At 42.5% G+C, this 18519-nt stretch overlaps 1 protein-coding gene across 1 annotated transcript in view; it reads right to left on the minus strand.

The window, feature by feature from the left end:
- Positions 1-4267: 4267 nt before the first annotated feature.
- LOC115160992 (titin) overlaps positions 4268-18519 on the minus strand; it is a 179609-nt gene continuing 165357 nt past the window's right edge. Inside the window, exons 201-216 of the mRNA XM_029711620.1 lie at positions 18130-18432; positions 17657-17938; positions 16928-17521; positions 16521-16811; positions 16117-16416; positions 15647-15949; positions 15132-15434; positions 14411-14995; positions 13988-14293; positions 13218-13517; positions 12520-13095; positions 12089-12394; positions 11383-11979; positions 5319-11183; positions 4796-5203; positions 4268-4645 (exon numbers count right to left, since the gene is read on the minus strand). Coding sequence (XP_029567480.1) covers positions 4344-4645; positions 4796-5203; positions 5319-11183; positions 11383-11979; positions 12089-12394; positions 12520-13095; positions 13218-13517; positions 13988-14293; positions 14411-14995; positions 15132-15434; positions 15647-15949; positions 16117-16416; positions 16521-16811; positions 16928-17521; positions 17657-17938; positions 18130-18432 — 11621 coding nt within the window. The 3' untranslated portion in view covers positions 4268-4343. The remainder of the gene's footprint in view (positions 4646-4795; positions 5204-5318; positions 11184-11382; positions 11980-12088; positions 12395-12519; positions 13096-13217; positions 13518-13987; positions 14294-14410; positions 14996-15131; positions 15435-15646; positions 15950-16116; positions 16417-16520; positions 16812-16927; positions 17522-17656; positions 17939-18129; positions 18433-18519) is intronic.

Here is an 18519-nt window from a genome sequence, read left to right on the forward strand (position 1 = left end):
AAATGTCTTGGAATTGCCTAGTCAAAGCCCAGACCTCAATCCAATTGAGAATCTGTGGTATGACTTAAAGATTGCTTTACACCAGCTGAACCCATCCAACTTGAAGGAGATGGAGCCGTTTTGCCTGGAAGAATGTGCAAAAATCCCAGTGGCTAGATGTGCCAAGCTTATAGAAGCGGGGGGGTGAATAGTTATGCACGCTCAAGTTTTCAGTTTTTTTGTCTTATTTCTTGTTTGTTTCACAACAAAAAATATTTTGCATCTTCAAAGTTGTAGGCATGCTGTGTAAATCAAATGATACAACCCAAGCGGGGTGAATACTTTTGCGAGCCACTGTAAGAGAATAGTATTTTGTACAAATCATTCCTGAAATTCTAGACCTCAACTGAATCTGGAAAATGAATGATGTGGCTGTTAAACAAGTTGAGGAGACTAAATTACTTGACGTTACCTTAGATTGTAACCTGTCATATTCAAAAGATATACATTTGAAGTCGGACGTTTACATACACCTTAGCCAAATACATTTCAACTCAGTTTTTTTACAATTCCTGACATTTAATCCTAGTAAGAATTCCCTGTCTTAGGTCAGTTAGGATCACCACTTTATTTTAAGAATGTGAAATGTCAGAATAATAGTAGAGGGAATGATTAATTTCATATTTTATTACTTTCATCAAATTCCCAGTGGGTCAGAAGTTTACATACACTCAATTCGTATTTGGTAGCATTGCCTTTAAATTGTTTAACCTGGGTCAAACCTTTTGAGTAGCCTTCCACAAGCTTCCCACAATAAGTTGGGTGAATTTTGGCCCATTGCTCCTGACAGAAATGGTGTAACTGAGTCAGGTTTGTAGGCCTCCTTGCTCGCACACGCTTTTTCAGTTCTGCCCACAAATTTTCAATTAGATTGAGGTCAGAGCTTTGTGATGGCCACTCTAATACCTTGACTTTGTTGTCCTTAAGCCATTTTGCCACAACTTTGGAAGTATGCTTGGGGTCATTGTCCATTTGGAAGACCCATTTGCGACCAAGCTTTAACTTCCTGACTGATGTCTTGAGATGTTGCTTCAATATATCCACCTAATTTTCCTCCCTCATGATGCCATTTATTTTGTGAAGTGCACCAGTCCCTCCTGCAGCAAAGCACCCCCACAACATGATGCTGCCACCCCCGTGCTTCACGGTTGGGATGGTGTTCTTCGGCTTGCAAGCTTCCCCATTTTTCCTCCGAACATAACGATGGTCAATATGGCCAAACAGTTCTATGTTTGTTTCATCAGACCAGAGGACATTTCTCCTAAAAGTACAATCTTTGTCCCCATGTGCAGTTGCAAACCGTAGTCTGGCTTTTTTATGGCGGTTTTGGAGCAGTGGCTTCTTCCTTGCTGAGCGGCCTTTCAGGTTATGTCGATATAGGACTTGTTTTACTGTGGATATAGATACTTTTGTACCTGTTTCCTCTTTACATTTTCACAAGGTCCTTTGCTGTTGTTCTGGGATTGATTTGCACTTTTCACACCAAAGTACATTCATCTCTAGGAGACAGAACGCTTCTCCTTCCTGAGCGGTGTGATGGCTGCGTGGTCCCATGGTGTTTATACTTGCGTACTATTGTTTGTGCAGATGAAAGTGGTACCTTCAGGCGTTTGGAAATTGCTCCCAAGGATGAACCAGACTTGTGGAGGTCTACAATTTATTTTTCTGAGGTCTTGGCTGATTTCTTTTGATTTTCCCATGATGTCAAGCAAAGAGGCACTGAGTTTGAAGGTAGGCCTTGAAATACATCCACAGGTACACCTCCAATTGACTCAAATGATGTCAATTAGCCTATCAGAAGCTTCTAAAGCCATGACATCATTTTCTGGAATTTTACAAACTGTTTAAAGGCACAGCCAACTTAGTGTATGTAAACTTCTGACACACTGGAATTGTGATACAGTGAATTGTAAGTGAAATAATCTGTCTGTAAACAATTGTTGGAAACATTACTTGTGTCATGCACAAAGTAGATGTCCTAACCAACTTGCCAAAACTATAGTTTGTTAACAAGAAATTTGTGAAGTGGTTGAAAACGAGTTTTAATGACACCAACCTAAGTGTATGTAAACTTCCGACTTCAACTGTAGATTCAATGGTTGTAAAAATGGGGAGAGGTCTGGCCGTAATAAAGAGATGCTTTGCTTTTTTGACACCAAACTCCAAAAAGCAAGTTCTGCTGGCTCTAGTTTTGTGTAATCTTGATTATTGTCCAGTCGTGTGGTTCAGTGCTGCAAGGAAATACCTAGTTAAGCTGCAGCTGGCCCAGAACAGAGCGGCACGTTTTGCTCTTAATTGCAATCAGAGGGCTGATATAAATACTATTCATGACAGTCTCTCTTGGCTAAGAGTTGAGGAGAGACTGACTGCATCACTTCTTCTTTTTATAAGAAACATTTATGTGTTGAAAATCCCAAATTGTTTGCATAGTCAATTTACACACAGCTCTGATACACACAATTATCCCACCAGACATGCCACCACGGGTCTTTTCACAGTCCCCAAATCCAGAACAAATTCAAGAAAGCGTACATTATTATATAGAGCCCTTATTGCATGGAACTTCCTTCCATCTCATATTGCTCAAATAAACAGCAAACCTGGTTTCAAAAAACAGATAAAGCAACACCTCGCGGCACAACGCCTCTCCCCTATTTGACCTAGATAGTTTGTGTGTATGCATTGATATGTAGGCTACGTGTGCCTTTAAAAAAAATGTATGTACTTCTGTCCTTGAGCTGTTCTTCTCTAATGATGTTCTGTATTATGTCATTCTGTATTATGTTTCATGTTTTGTGTGGTCCCCAGGAAGAGTAGCTGCTGCTTTTGCAACAGCTAATGGGGATCCTAATATAATACCAAATACCAAAATACCTTGTCACAACACAACTGATTGGCTCAAATGAATTAAGAAATTCCACAAATTAACTTTTAACAAGGCACACCTGGTAATTGAAATGCATCCCAGGTGACTACCTCATGAAGCTGGTTGAGAGAATGCCAAGCGTGTGCAAAGCTGTCATCAATGCAAAGGTGGGCTACTTTGAAGAATCTAAAATCTAAAATATTTTTGGATTTGTTTAACACTTTTTTGGCTACTTCATGATTCCATATGTGTTATTTAATAGTTTTGATGTCTTCACTATTATTCTACAATGTAGAAAATAGTACAAATAAAGATAAACCCTTGAATGAGTAGGTGTGTCCACACTTTTGACTGGTACTGTATATAATATGCAATCAGAAAACACCTGAGACATTTTAGTGCTGATATCATGCTTTATTAAATCAATGCTAAACTCAGGGAGGTTGCATATAATTATATAATTCTAATTTAAATCAAACAAAAGTGCAGGGCAGAACAGCTAATACATTTTGTTTTCTTTTAACACAGCAGGTGGTGTCACTGTGGTACACTTGCTTGATGTTTGCCTGACAACTGAACTGGTGAAATTCTAAAGCTAACACACAAAAATAAGGCACACAAGCAAACCTCCAAGAGATGGCTCTGCTTCTGCAAAAAAGTGCAGGATGGACTTTCAATTTTTTATGGCCAGGTTGATGTTATTCGGAAAATCAATTCAGCAGTCATTTGCAGAAACAGAGCACCAAAAAATTATTTCAGCTCAAGTGCAGGCCGCTCGCACGTTGAACATGTCATTTAAATGGTGGTTATGACATAGTCAGTCCAGAACACAAGGCCTAGTTGTCCTGCTTACATGAGGGTTTATGCAAACAGCACTCAGGGTCTTATGATCATGTTACAATTCATAGGAGTTTGATAATAACACTGCAGGTAATAACATACAGTGTCTAACATCTCATCTCTCTGATTTAGTCAACTTCAACAGGGAGCCTCTCTACCTGTTGAGGCAATCTTAAGACATCAACTTTTTGTTGAGGCACAGAGTTTAGTTTCAGGTTTAACAGGGTATTCGTTTCATGCGAAACTTTCTCCTTTTAAACATTTCAGTTTCATTTGTTTCAGTTAATATTGTCATAAATAACAATTCATACATTTTCCATAACCGTTAAATTCGGCTATATACATTATGTACATGTCACAGAAAAAATGGATGAAAAATCCTAAGTCATAATTATCCAATATGGCACATTTTATAACAACTTTAGACTTTAGTCTAGTTTGGCATAAATTAATGTCAAGTTTGGTATAAAAATAGTTCATATTTACAATAACAGAAATCCAGGTCTTTATCAAGTAAGATTATTTTTTGTTCAATTAATACATAAAAAGGCATTAAAGTAGGGAAGGGGGAGGATATAAATTATATGAACGTTTTTTTTTATGATCGAATGCTTATAGTTACTGTTGCAGTGTCAGATCCAAAGTCGTTGTACAGTTTGAGTGTGTATGCTCCAGCATCCTCTTTTTTCACACTGGTGATGATGAGTGTAGTGAGGTCCTCTGAGGTCTCGATGTGGAACCTACCGCCATGCTCCTCACCGGGCAGCGTTCTTCCACCGCGGGACCATTCGATGTTAGGGGTGGGCTCTCCGGAGAAAGCACAGGCCACGGTGAGAACCTTTCCAAGTTCAATGGTGATGTCCTCTGGGAGAGCTTCGATTCTTGGTGCCCCTGTCGCACCTGTTAGAACACAAATTAAAAAATGCTTAGCAACTGCACTACTACAAATATGGGTAACATTTTACTTAAAGCCTGAAGGTTTAATGCATTATGATGTAGCTATTATGCATTGTAAGACTTGTATGTCATAAGCATATATGAGATACTTACCTAGCATACCCTGTGCAATAGATCTCATGGAGGACCCCTCTAGGTGGGAGTGACTCATCATTTCAGTCATACTGCTGGAGCTCATGGCATGGGAAGATGCCATGGAAGACATGCTAGATAGAGACATGGTTTCCATCTGCATTTCAGCAGCCATGGCAGCCATGCTAGACATACTGGCCATACTGGAACTGCTGAAAGAGGTCTCCTGATGCATAGAAGATGAAGAAGCCATGTGGACTGATTGGGAAGAGAAGCTTTCCTGCATGCTGCTAAGAGCAGCACTCTCCCCCATCATCATCATCTGAGCTCCTCCATGGATTCCTTTCTTAACAACCTGTTCTGAACTTGTATGGGAGGCTAAAGCCATAGATGCCTCTTTTTGACTCATTGATCCCTGTTCGGTTTTCACTTAAATAGAAGAAAAGAGACAAAGAACCATTAGAAATATGAATATACAGACTTGTATAGAATTCGTACAGAATTTAGTTTTATCAAGAGGTTTGCTTTCTACAGCAAAACGTACCTTTCATGGCCATGTGCTGCTGCACATAAGCTGTGACTTTAGTGTAGATGGATTGGAACACTTGGCCAACAAATGAGAATGAAGATTTAGTAGAGACTCCTCCTTCTGCAATGAGCTCACAAGAGTATTCTCCCTGGTCGTTCTCAGAGAGGTCATGGATAATGAGAGAACAATGTCCATCCACAGACATATGGAACTCATAGTGGCTGCTCTGTGTCAGTTTCATTCCATTCCTGTACCACACAACTTCTCTCACGCTGCTTTCAGATACACAGGACATTCTCACTGTGTCTTCTGAGGCTTTGGCTGTGAGTTGGTGGATAATCTTTGGAGCTTTAGGAGTTGGGGATTTCACTGTTAGTGGAGATTTGACTCTCTTAGGTGAGGTGACTTGGGGAGGTGACTTAACTCCTTTTGGTTCAGGAGACTTGACTTGGGGAGGTGACTTCACTCCTTTTGGTTCAGGAGACTTGACTTGGGGAGGTGACTTCACTCCTTTTGGTTCAGGAGATTTTACTTGAGGAGGTGACTTCACACCCTTTGGTTCGGGAGACTTGACTTGGGGAGGTGGTTTCACTACCTTTGGCGAAGCGATTGGTTCAGGAGACTTGGCTGGGGGAGGGGACTTCACCCTTGGAGGCGAGACAACTGGTTCAGGAGACTTGACTCTGGGAGGTGATTTCACTCCCTTAGGCAACATGATTGGCTCAGGAGACTTGACTGGAGGAGGGGACTTCACCCTTGGAGGGGAGGAGATTGGTTCAGGAGACTTGATAGGAGGAGGGGACTTCACCCTTGGAGGTGAGGTGATTGGTTCAGGAGACTTGACTGGGGGAGGGGACTTCACCCTTGGAGGCGAGGTGATTGGTTCAGGAGACTTGACAGGAGGGGGGGATTTCACCTTTGGAGGCGAGATGATTGGTTCAGGAGACTTGACTGGCAGAGGGGACTTCACCCTAGGAGGTGAGGTGATTGGTTCAGGAGACTTGATTAATGGGGTTGGGGTTTGGGGAACACTGGTAGGTGAAGTTACTCGTTCAGGAGACTTGAATCCAGGCTCTGGTGACTTTATTGAGACAAAAACCTCCTCTTCGACAATTGCTCGGGAAATGGTCAGACTAAACCGAGTCTCTTGTCTGCCCTCAGCATTCTCAACCAGCAGTGTGTAGCTGCCTTCATCAGATGATTGTACAGAGGAAATTTCAAACGTAGACTTGTACTGCGTGGTAGATACCATAAGACGATGAGAGGATACAATTACTTGTCCCTCATGCAACCATGTAACACTTGGTGCTGGTTCTCCATCAATGTCGCAAGTGAATCGAGCAGTCTCTCCTTCATTGACTGTTGCAGACTGTGGTTTAGTCAGTATTCTGGCTGCCAGAGTTGACTTAACTTTATGAACAGTCACTTGCTCAACTTCTGTTGCCTCCATAGCCCTCATTTTTGTTTCAGTTGAAGAATATGTTTCAGATCTTTCAGACGATGCATGTCTTTCACCTGACACGTATCTTTCAGTCAATCGAAACTTATCAGATGATGCTGATGATAAGGATGCTGCAGATGATAAGTATTCAGTTGATGCATACTTCGCGGATGCAGCATATTTTTCAGATGCAGATATAAATCGTTCAGATGAATCATATCTGTCATATGTTTCATGTGATTCAGTTAACTTTGATTTACTTTCTTTCACCTCCATATGTGTTGCTGAGGAGGAAGCTGCCTTGAAGGATGATATGTGGTAATGGTCTGTCTTTGTGATATCAGGAACAAATGGTTGTGGAGCATCCTCATCTTTACGACGTGATGTATATGTGGAGAATTCACCTCCAGAAACATCGAGGATACCATAGTCGGATGCTTCTCCCTTTGAGTTTGAACAAACAGCACGATACGTGCCACTGTCCTCTGCCTGACAATCACGGATCTGTATAGACAGCACTCCACTCATGTTTGTGAAGCGTAACTTCTCACTTTCTTGAATCAGTTGTCCGTTATGAAACCACTGGATCTCAGCCACAGGCTTCGCTTGGACATTCAGAGTGAACTTCGTATTCTGACCACATGGGACACGATGGGAACGCATTCTCACAGTTACACGTGGGGCGTGGTCAAGGCTGAAGGGTGTTTGGGTCACTGTCTGGTACTTACGCTCAGATTTCAGTGCAGCCTTTCTTGACTCGTATCTGGACATGATGTCAAATCTGGCTGACCTCTCAAATCTTGAGGATGAGCGGGAGGATCTCTCAGCTGAAGCTGGGGGGCTGGGGGAGCGTGGACGCGTCCTCTCAGGGGTGGGGGATCTCCTTTCGATGATCTCCTCTGGCTCCAGAGGACGTGGGCGAGGAGTTCTTATCAGCTCAGAAACAGGGCGCATCAGCTCAATGTATGTAGGAGACAGTGATCTTCTCCTCCTCAAGAACTGTGAAACTTTTGTTCTCTTGATCTTGTGCTCGGTTACTTGTGACACTTCTCTTCTTGCAAAATGTTTCTTTTCTTCATGACGCAGAGCAGACAACTCGAACCGGACAGGGCTGCCTTGTGGGGAGGCAGAGAAGCCAAGTTCAAGCTCCTCCTCAAGTTGGAGCCTTTCTTGTTCAGTTTTCTTCATTGATAGGTAATCATCAATGGGCTGCAGAAGCTCTTCATCACTCATATCACCCAGGGAGCGTCTTCTTGACCTGAAGGATGCCTCGGATCCAAGAGAAGGTGACCGTCTTGCTGGTCTTACTGTTTCCAAGTCATCTTGCGTGAGCTTCGGGATACGCCATCTTGGCCTGTACTGGTCAGTAATTCTAGGAAGGGGCATGACATAGAATTGCTCCCACCTGGAGAGGCGAATTCGTTTCTGTCTCTTCTGTACGATCTTCTCCATCCGCTCAGGCATTTCATACTGATCTCTAAGTTTCTTGTACCACTTCATGTCAGACAAAGGTACAAAGTGTTTAATCAACAGGTCTTCATCCAGAGCACTTGCATCATGGACACGTGACTCAGGAATTTCATATGGCATGCGAAGTTTCCTTTCCTCGATATGTACAAATGGTTTTTCTTCTGTGATATCAAATTCGCCCTCACAGTGTTTGGTGCTCACTGCCGGCTTGTATATGTCTGCAGCGTGTTTCAAAGCCTCTTGAGCCGCTGGGTTGAGTCCAGTAACTTCAGTGGTGGAAAGGCGTTGTGCCATTTTCAGAGTCTTGTCAATTTGTTGTTGAACATATTTCTGTTGTTCCGCCTCACTCTTATATTCCCTCCTCTTGTATGTAATGCGGTCCACCTTCAGTGTAGCCTGGCAACTCACTGATCCAACACAGTTTGTTGCGGTAACTTTGTAAAGACCTGAATCCTCAACAAGAGTTTCTCTGACATGCAGCACGTGATAGTCTACATCCTCTTGAACAACTGTGATTTGTTGGTTGAATTCCAGTGGCCTGCCATCCTTCTCCCATTTCAAGATTGGTGCAGGTGTTCCCGAGACTCTCAAGTCAAAGCGGACACTATGGCCCTCTACACACTCCACGTTAGCCAACAGCCGTTTGAACATTGGCCTCATGGTGTCTTCACTAACAGGGTGAGGTGTCACTGTAAGACGTGCTGTGCAACTGTCTTCACCAAACTTGTTGTGGGCCATAACAGTATATTCAGCATCGTCATCAAGGTCAAGATTGTGGATCATCAACTGATAAAGACCCTTGTCACTAATGAAAGTGTACTTCTTATCATCTCGTTTGATTTTCTGACCAGCCTTCAGCCATGTTACTGTTGGCTCTGGATGCACTGTTATGGTTACACCGAAACGAACATCTTCACCGATGTAAGCAGAGCGGTTGTACAGAGGCAGAGTGAAGTCTGGTGGTCTCTGCATAAGTCTTTGCTTATCAAGCTTTCTCTTCTTTGTGAGTGAGCGTCCAATGAAGTGTTCACGGTAGCATCTCACAGTTTCAACAAAGAGTTCTCCATAGGCGCTATCTTCACCGTCCTGACTGATGACTTTGCATCTGTAGACACCATCGTCAGATGTTTCAATTTCCTTGACGTAGATGCTAGCAACTCCATTGATGTAGCTGATTTCATATTTGTGACTTGCTGTTAACTGGCGGGTGCCAAAGTACCAAGTTGCTTTTGTGGTTTCATCATAATGTTCAATGTTGCAAACAAATCTGACATGTCCACCCTCCTCTGAAGATCCATGCATGACTGGACCGGCTCTCAGACCTTCTGTAGCGTGCGCAATCTTGACTTTGCCAACTGCATAACCTCTGTAACTTCTGAAGCCACCACCGAAAGCAACACGAGCTGATGAGACAATTGTCTCTCTCTCTTTCTTCACCAACGTCTGGTAGTATCTTCTGTGACTCAATGTCTTGATAGTTTTTTTGCTGAGGTGCTCCAGCTTCAATCTAAGCCAAGGATGTTCCAGAGCTTCATGAGCAGTCATACGTTTCTTCAGGTCTTTACAAAGAAGTCTGTCACAGAAGTCCATACCTTCGAGGCTGGTCTCTTTGAAAGCCTCACTGTCGAAGATGTACTCTGCATTTGAGATATTCTCAATCATTTTTGTGGTTGATTCTGCTGCAAAGGGGTTAAGTCCACTGAGGAGCACATACGTTAGTACACCAACTGACCACATGTCAGTTGCAGTGCTGACAAGTCCATGACGGTGGATTTCAGGTGCACAATACTCTGGTGCAGTGAAATTGATTCTGATATTTTCTCCAGGAGTCAGTAATCTAGCCTGGCCCATTTCAATAATTTTGATATTTGTGCTCTTTCTTGTGGTGTAGACAATGTTGTCAGGTTTGATTTCAAAATGAGCATAGTTGAGTTTGTGCAAGAACTTCAGAGCTGAGCACACCTGTCTCAGGTACCTAACAATCTCCAGTTCTGAGAGCTCAAAGTTGCCTGTGCCAAGTCGTTCAAAGATGTCCACGCCTGAGATGAACTCATAGATCAAGACCATTTCTTCCAAACTGTCAAAAGACTCATGTAGGTAGATGAAGTTCTTGTGTTTAGAAAGATTGAGTGTCTCAATTTCCCTAGTAACCAGCTCCTGATCAGTACCTTTGATCTTGATAAACTTGGCCATGAATGTCTTCTTGGACTTGTTTTCAACACAGCGATGAACAACGCCAAATGTTCCGGCACGTGCCAGCTCTTCAGAAATGGTGTACTGGGCAGCCACCATCTTGATCTTTGATGAATGTGGTGCCTCCTCTTTAGTGATTTCTCTAGCTTCATCAACTTCTTCATCGTAGTTTCTGATAACGGATTTATCTTCTATTGTTGTAACAGGCTCAGTTGGTTCAGAATGATCGCTCAGACCAAACTGGTTCTCCGCAATGACACGGAACTGGTATTTCGTCTTGCCAAACAGAGCAATCATGGTGTATTTAGGCTCGTTGGTTTGGCCTGCGCGGATCCACCTGTCACCTGATGTGGGGCACTTCTGAATAATGTAGTTAATGATAGGGCTTCCGCCATCTTTTTCTGGAGGACTCCAGGTTAAAGTGATGGAATCTCTAGTGATTTCACTGACTTTAATGCCCTTAGGAGGATCTGGTACATCTGCCACGGCAACTTCAATGGTCTGTTTGTCAACTCCGAATCTGTTCTTGGCAGTGATTACGTAGTAACCTGTATCCTTCTTCTGAACTCCTTTGGGGAAGACGAGTGAAGTAAATGATCTTGTGACAATCACTTGAGTGTGAGCTGATGATCCCATGATCTCTGGTCCCTTCTGCCATTGGATTTGAGGGTCAGGCTTGCCACTGATTGGAATCTTAATGGTAACCACTTCACCCTTTACAGCATGCACTGCTCCCATGCCTTGCAATTCTTGAGGTAGGTGGATCTTGGCAGGAACTAGAGGAGAAAAGAAAGAATATAAATGAATTGAGTATATCAATACTTATATATATATATATATATATATACAATTCTAAATTACCTACATTTTTTATAAAATGTAAGGGAATTCAAACTTGTTTTATTATCAAAAGATGTATGTTTAACACAAATGTCCTCTTAAAATATTTTTCAACAGCCTATCAAAAATGTTTACCTTCAACAGTCAGATTCACTGTTGTAGAGATGGATCCTCCTTGGTTTGTTGCCCTGACTTGATAGACACCTGCGTCGCTGTCCTCGGCATTGGCAATAACAAGTTGGTAATAACCTCCCTTGAATTCTTGCAATTTGAGTTTGGTACCATCTGCAACAATTTCTTTGCCATTCTTATACCATTTCACGGTGGGGATGGGATGTCCAACAATTTTTGTGACAAATGTAGCATTGGATCTAAACTTCACAATCATTTCTGGTCTCATTTCTTCTCTGAAGACAGGAGGTTTCATTGTGAGACCTGATTTGGGAATGATGGCCTCTGATACCTCACTCCAATCACTCTCACCACCCATGTTTTCACATTTCACACGGAACTCATACTCAAAGCCCTCAAGAAGGCCTTTTACAGCGAAATGTGTCTCATGGATTTTATTGGATGTACAAGTGATCCATTTGTTCTGTTTCTTCTCTCGTTTTTCAAGGAAATAGTTCTTTATCTTTGCACCTCCATCGTCTTTTGGTGGTTTCCAGAACACAAGACAAGAATCGTTGGTCACTTCTGTGACAACAGGCTGCATGGGAATTCCAGGTTTTGCTGAGGAACAGACAATGAGAGCGATGTCATAGAAGTGCATTATTCTCTTAACCGTTACAGTAAACATGATCTATGTGATATATTTATCATTGTCAACAAGCATACTTACCAAATGGACTTTTGATAATGAGAACACCAGGAACTTCAAGTGCCTCACTGACTCCATATTGGTTCTGAGCAGAAACACGGAAGTAATATCCAGCACTTTCAATCAGATTTGGAATCCTGCAAGTGTTTCCTGAGACTGATGATGACACCAGATGCCACTGCTCGCCTTCCTTTGCTTCTCGTTTTTCCACAATGTAGTTGGTGATCATTGATCCACCGTCATCCTTTGGTGGTTTCCAGCTGATGATCACTGCGCTCTTCAACACAGCATCAACAACAATAGGTCCCTCAGGTTTGGTTGGTTTATCTGAAAAAAAATGGTAAAAATCAACATTTACATAACAAGTTCTCTGTTGGTCATGCAAAAATGGGTTCTGTTTATAAAATAAGCAATTCTATTATTACAATAATAATAAACAAAATAATTGTTACCTTGAATTTCAACCTTGAGTGTGGTTTCAACAGTTCCAAATTTGTTGGTCAATTGCACTTTGTATTTTCCAGCATTTGTTTTGCGCTGTACATTCCTTATAACCAGATGAGTGTAACTCTCAGTGTTTTCAATTATCACGTTTTCAGACGCGTTGAGCGGCTTCTTTGCATAGAACCACATGATTTGTGGAATTGGACGGCCAATGTAGACAACATGGAGACGAAGACTTGTTCCACACCCTGCAGTGTATTTCTCCTTCAATGGGAATCCAGGGTGGAAAGCAGGTGCGGCCTGCAAGCGCAGCTTGCCGCTGGACTCTGTTTCACCGGCTTCATTGGCGGCTCTGCAAGTGTATATGCCCTCATCTTCCTGTTCATCTGTGGCCACTGTCAGTGAATGGTTGCGACCATCAGAACTCATCTTGTACTTGCGGCTCTGGATCAGCTCCTTGCCATATCTGTACCATCTGATGTCAGGAAGGGGACGTCCAATAATCTGGCATGTCAGAGTTCCTGATTCACCAAGTTTTGTGATGACATCTGCCATGTCTTCCTTGAGACTAGGAGCCTCTCCCACTGTTGAAACATAAACAGAGCATGGACATTATTTCTAATGAATGGCAATGATAATTTGTAATCAATGATTTTTGTAATCTAAGGCGCTTTGAGTATTTTATGAAAATATTATGCCAACGTACAGCTCAATTTAGTCTTGATGCCCATGGCGGTCCTGCGAGGTCTACTCATTCCTGTTTCATTTTCTGCAAGGATTCTGAACTCATACTCTGTAGCCTCCATCAGACCACCCATGGTGAACTGTCTGTCCTTGGAACGCTCCTTGTTGCATTTCTTCCAGGCACTTTCACCTGCCTGTCTGAACTCAATCCAGTAACCCAGGATCTCTTTGCCACCATCGCATTCTGGGCGCAGCCAGTGAATAGTGATGCAGTCTTTGGCAACGGAGATTATATCAATCTCACCTGGTTGACTGGGTTTGTCTATTCAAAGAGAGAGAGAAGTAACCATGCAATTACAATAATTCCTCTTATTCAAGTATTGTATTATTTATAATATTTATATGTATTATTAAAGGTGCAATATGCAGAAATCGCCATTTCCTGTTTGCTAAAATTCTAATAGTTTGCCTAATTTCAGTTTTTGACAAAACAAGACGTCATTGTGTAGAAAATCATTGTACCATCTAAACCGCTGTTAAATATCTGTTCCATAACCAAAAATATTGTAATTTCAGCTGTTTGAAACTGAACGTAAAAGACGCAAAAACAAAATTTAAGAACAGGAAGCATATAATTAGCACACATAGAACAGATCTACCACTTCTTATACTTTCTTTCAATGAGATTGACAGATCTATAACTATAATTTCTATGTTAATTTTGTCGGGTCACCCAAAAAGTTACATATTGCAGCTTTAAATGTATACTCGAAAGGTCTATTAAATACATACCGAATGGATCTTTGCATATAACATTTTCAGATACTGGTCCAGGTTCACTCTGACCGATGTCGTTTTGTGCCACGACACGGAACAGATATTCAGCATCAGGGATGAGTCCAGTGAGAGTGTACATTGTAGTGGTGATGTGTGTCTTGTTGTGACGCACCCACTTCTCTGTGGACACCTCTCTCCTCTCAACGTAGTATCCTGTAATGCGCGCGCCACCATCATCCTTTGGTCTGCCCCAAGATAGAGCAACAGTGCTCTTTGTGACATCCATAACTTCTGGTGGGTTGATTGGAGGTTCTGGTGGAGCTGTTGTATAGAAACGAGAATTGCATAATTGTAAATAGAAGAACTGAGGAGTGATAACAAAAGAAAACAAATTTTATGTTTGCAGAACAATAATTATGAACATTCAAAAATACTTACACAGCGGTGTCTTTGGAGTGACACATTCATCTGATTTGAGAGATCTGCTCACACCAAACTGGTTTTCAGCAGTGATCTTGAAATGGTATTCAACATTCTCCTTCAGCCCCTTGACCACCAGAGCTGTGTCCACCACTCTTGAGTCTACAGTATACCATGCTACCTTTGATACCTCTCGCCTTTCAACGATGTAACCCAGGATATCCGAGCCACCGTCTTCAGAGGGAGGTCTCCAGCTGACTCTTACAGAGCGAGCCTGGATATCATCAAATTCAAGAGGACCTTCCGGTGCGTCTGGACGTCCAATCACTTTAACATTAATGTAGACAGCCTTCCTGCCACATTTGTTCTCCAGGACCAGGTCATAAGTGCCAGTGTCATCTCTGTGGGCTTCTTTGATCACAAGTTCAGTGATATCATCATTGGTGGCAATCATAGCTCTGTGAGAGATATCTCGGCCTTCCTTTGTCCACTTGCAAATAGGGACTGGTTTACCCTTGATGGGTACAGACAGCCTGATGACTCCTCCCTGTCTGACCACATAGCCTTCCTCATATTTGAGGTCCAGTTCATAATCGGGATAGTCTGAAATGAAGCATACAGACATTGTTAAGTTAGTTCACATTTGACACAAGCTTCAAAGGCAAAATACAAAATACAGCTCTTCCTGGCATATGCTATACAATATAAAATATGCTATACACATATTTTCAACCCTTACCAAGCATTTCTATAACCTTGACTATTCCTGGGATCTCAACTGGCTCTCCGGGTCCACCAGCGTTGCAGGCCATCACACGGAACCTGTACTCAGCTCCCTGAGGCATGTGTGTCAGAGTGTATTCACAGATCTTTATGGGTGTCGTGTTGCACATGGTCCATTCCACCTGGTCCACCTTCTGCATCTCAATCAGGTAACCAGTGATGACAGAACCACCCTCTTCCTCTGGAGGACTCCAGGCCAGAGACACAGATGTCCTGGTTGTGTCTGTGACCATGGGGAACTGTGGTGCACTAGGAGGCTCTGTTAAGATAAAGACAAATATAACAGTTTTGGTCATACACACAAGTTTGAAAATGGTAGAAACTAAGTTGTAAGGACATTTTGACCCATAAATCATTGAGTTGAATAACACATTACAAAAAAGTTAAACATAGTAATTACATAATTTACTGCTTATTTCAATGTTTCTAATATGGGACACAACAACTAAGGACAGGATTACAGATGCATACCGATGGGATCCATGGCGATAGCTGGTTTAGATGCCATACTGGGTTTGCTCGAGCCTCTGGAGTTCAGCGCGATCACGCGGAACTCATACTCATTGCCTTCGCACAGACCTGATGATCTGTATCTGGTCATGGTGACTGGGTTCTTAACGATGCTCATCCACCTTTCAGATCTGACCTCCTTGCGCTCAATTATATATCCAGACACCTGGGAGCCTCCATCTTCTTCTGGTGGCTGCCATGTGATGGTCATTCCCTCATGAGTCACATCCAGTACATCAGGTCGGTTTGGTGCACTGGGTACGGCTGTGGAGAGATTAGAGATTTCAAATGAGATCAGTTGTAGCCACCATCATCCCTTTCCTTTAACTTCCTCAAAATGAAGTACACTGTTTTGGTGTTTTAATTATAGTGTATAATACATTTTGTCAAAAGATGAAATGTACTGTGTTTTAGGATTTATGATGACTTACTCTTGAGACTCTTGCATTCAACAACTTCAGACTGCAAGAATCCCCCAATGCCGAAGCGGTTTGTTGCAGCCACACGGAACACGTATTCAGTTCCCTCAGACAATCTGGTGAACTTGAATGTGGGTCTTGTGACAGATTCGGACACTGGTAGCCATCCGGGGCGGTGAGCGTCACGCTGCTCAACAACATAGCCACTAACGTTGGCGCCGCCATCCTTCTCTGGTGGCTCCCAGCTGACCGTTACAGATGTGGCATCAACGGCATCAACTGTGATCGGTCCAATAGGTATTCCAGGTTTATCTAGACAGAAATAAGCAGATGGTTGTATTTAGAATATTCCAATACAAAAACATAAGAACACACAAACACAAGTATGGACGCTTACCAAGAACACACACACTTACCAAGAATGATAATTTTAAGTATCTCTGTCGCAGTTCCTACAGAATTCTTTACTTGAAGAGTGTAGCTACCAGTGTCATCAATGGTTGTCTCACGGACAGTCAGTTTGGCGTATTTTCCATTAGACTCAATCTTAACCCGGTCAAGACTATCCTTCATTTTAGCACCATTGAAGGACCAGGTGCAAACTGGAGCAGGTCTGGCCTTTATAGGAATATTGAGGTCGATTGGTTTGCCGGCTGGCACATGGACAACCTTCTGTGGAATGCCGGTCAGATCAATATAGGGCGCCACTGTAAAAGGAAATATTTTTGGGGAAAATTAGACCATCTGAAAATGTATCAAACCTTTCATATTTTAAATAGATTAACTGCCATGTGTGTAGCATAAGAATCAGAATATAACATACATAGTTGTTCCTGAATGACCACAGGTCCTGTAATCTCCCTAGGCTCGCTAACTCCTCTGCTGTTGGTAGCTCTGATTCTGAAGAGATAAGTCTCCTTCTCTGTCAGACCAGTGACGGTATGCTGGGACATGGACTGTTTAACGGTGGCCACTGCACTCCATCTGTCTGATCCAACGATGTTAGCTTCAATAACATAGCCCGTCAGTCTGCTTCCACCATCATGAAGAGGTTTCTCCCAGTTAAGTATGGCGGAGGACTTTCCAATATCCACAATGTGCAGATCCTGAGGAAGGCTGGGTACTTCACAGACCAACACTGATTCAGGGGTTTCACATGGTTCTCCAACACCATATATGTTCTCTGGTAACACTCTGAAGAAGTAGTGTACTGATTCCTCCAGGCCAGTAATTCTGAACAAGGTCTTCCTGCATTCTGTTGTAACTGTTTTGTAGGATTTCATTGAAGCTTCACGTTTCTCAATGATGTAGTTGTTCACAGGGGCTCCGCCGTCAATAGTTGGTACGTCCCATGTGATGACGACAGACTCCTTTGTGTAGTCTTTGACTCTAACTGAACCAGGTGGTCCAGGAGTGTCTGGAAAATACAGAAAGGATTAACGGACTGTTCACAGCACATGATGATTCACTATTCTATATGTAATTATATGGTTCACAGATAGTTCTTAATCATTTAACCATCTTAAGTATGTCAACGTAACCGCTAACATACCATAAACTTTGACGAGAATGGTTGCTGACTTCTTGCCAGATGGATTTTCAGCCTCAATGGTGTATTTGCCGGCATCGTAACGATGGACCTTCTCAACGATCAGTTGAGTGTAACTATCAGTTGTATCAATGAACCCACGGCTCTGCAGGTCAACGCCAGGTTTCCTCCAGGTCAGTACAGGAGCCGGTCTTCCAGCCACATTGACGAACAGCCTAAGAGTGTTACCAGCTCTCAGACACACAATCTTCTTCAGATCATCAGGAAGCTCAAGATCAGGGATTGCTGTTGTGACAAAAAATTACAGCACGTTTACAACATAATAACAGCACATATACAAACTATAAGTCTAAAAAGAGGGTCTTTGATTCAATGTAGACATTGGTATAAACTGCATTTATACCAGGTTAACCCTTTACATACAAAAATGCTGCCATTGTGAATTATTGACAGTAAAAGCATAAGAACAAACGTACAGAGTTTCTCAACAGGCTCAATTTCCACACTAGGTTCGCTGAATTCCCCAGTGCCATTGCTATTGACTCCTGCGACACGGAAACTGTACTTCTTGTTGCTTTGAAGTCCAGTGGCAACAAACGAATTGGTCTTCAAAGTCTTCTGAGTGGCCCTGTACCACTGCTCGGTTCCTTCCTCAAGCACCTCCACTACGTAGCCAACAACATCAGCGCCACCATCATACATGGGTCTGGTCCATTGCAAGCTAATGCTATGCTTGGTGGAATCTACCACACGTGGAATTGAAGGAGGGGCTGGAGTGTCTGGAAAACACAAAATACAGTATGAGTCATTCAACAGCAGCAGTGTTTCAGTGTTTCAAAAGTCAACCATAAGTCAATGGTAAAACT

The sequence above is a fragment of the Salmo trutta genome, chromosome 24 (assembly GCF_901001165.1).
Source record: "Salmo trutta chromosome 24, fSalTru1.1, whole genome shotgun sequence".
Taxonomy (NCBI): Eukaryota; Metazoa; Chordata; class Actinopteri; order Salmoniformes; family Salmonidae; genus Salmo; species Salmo trutta.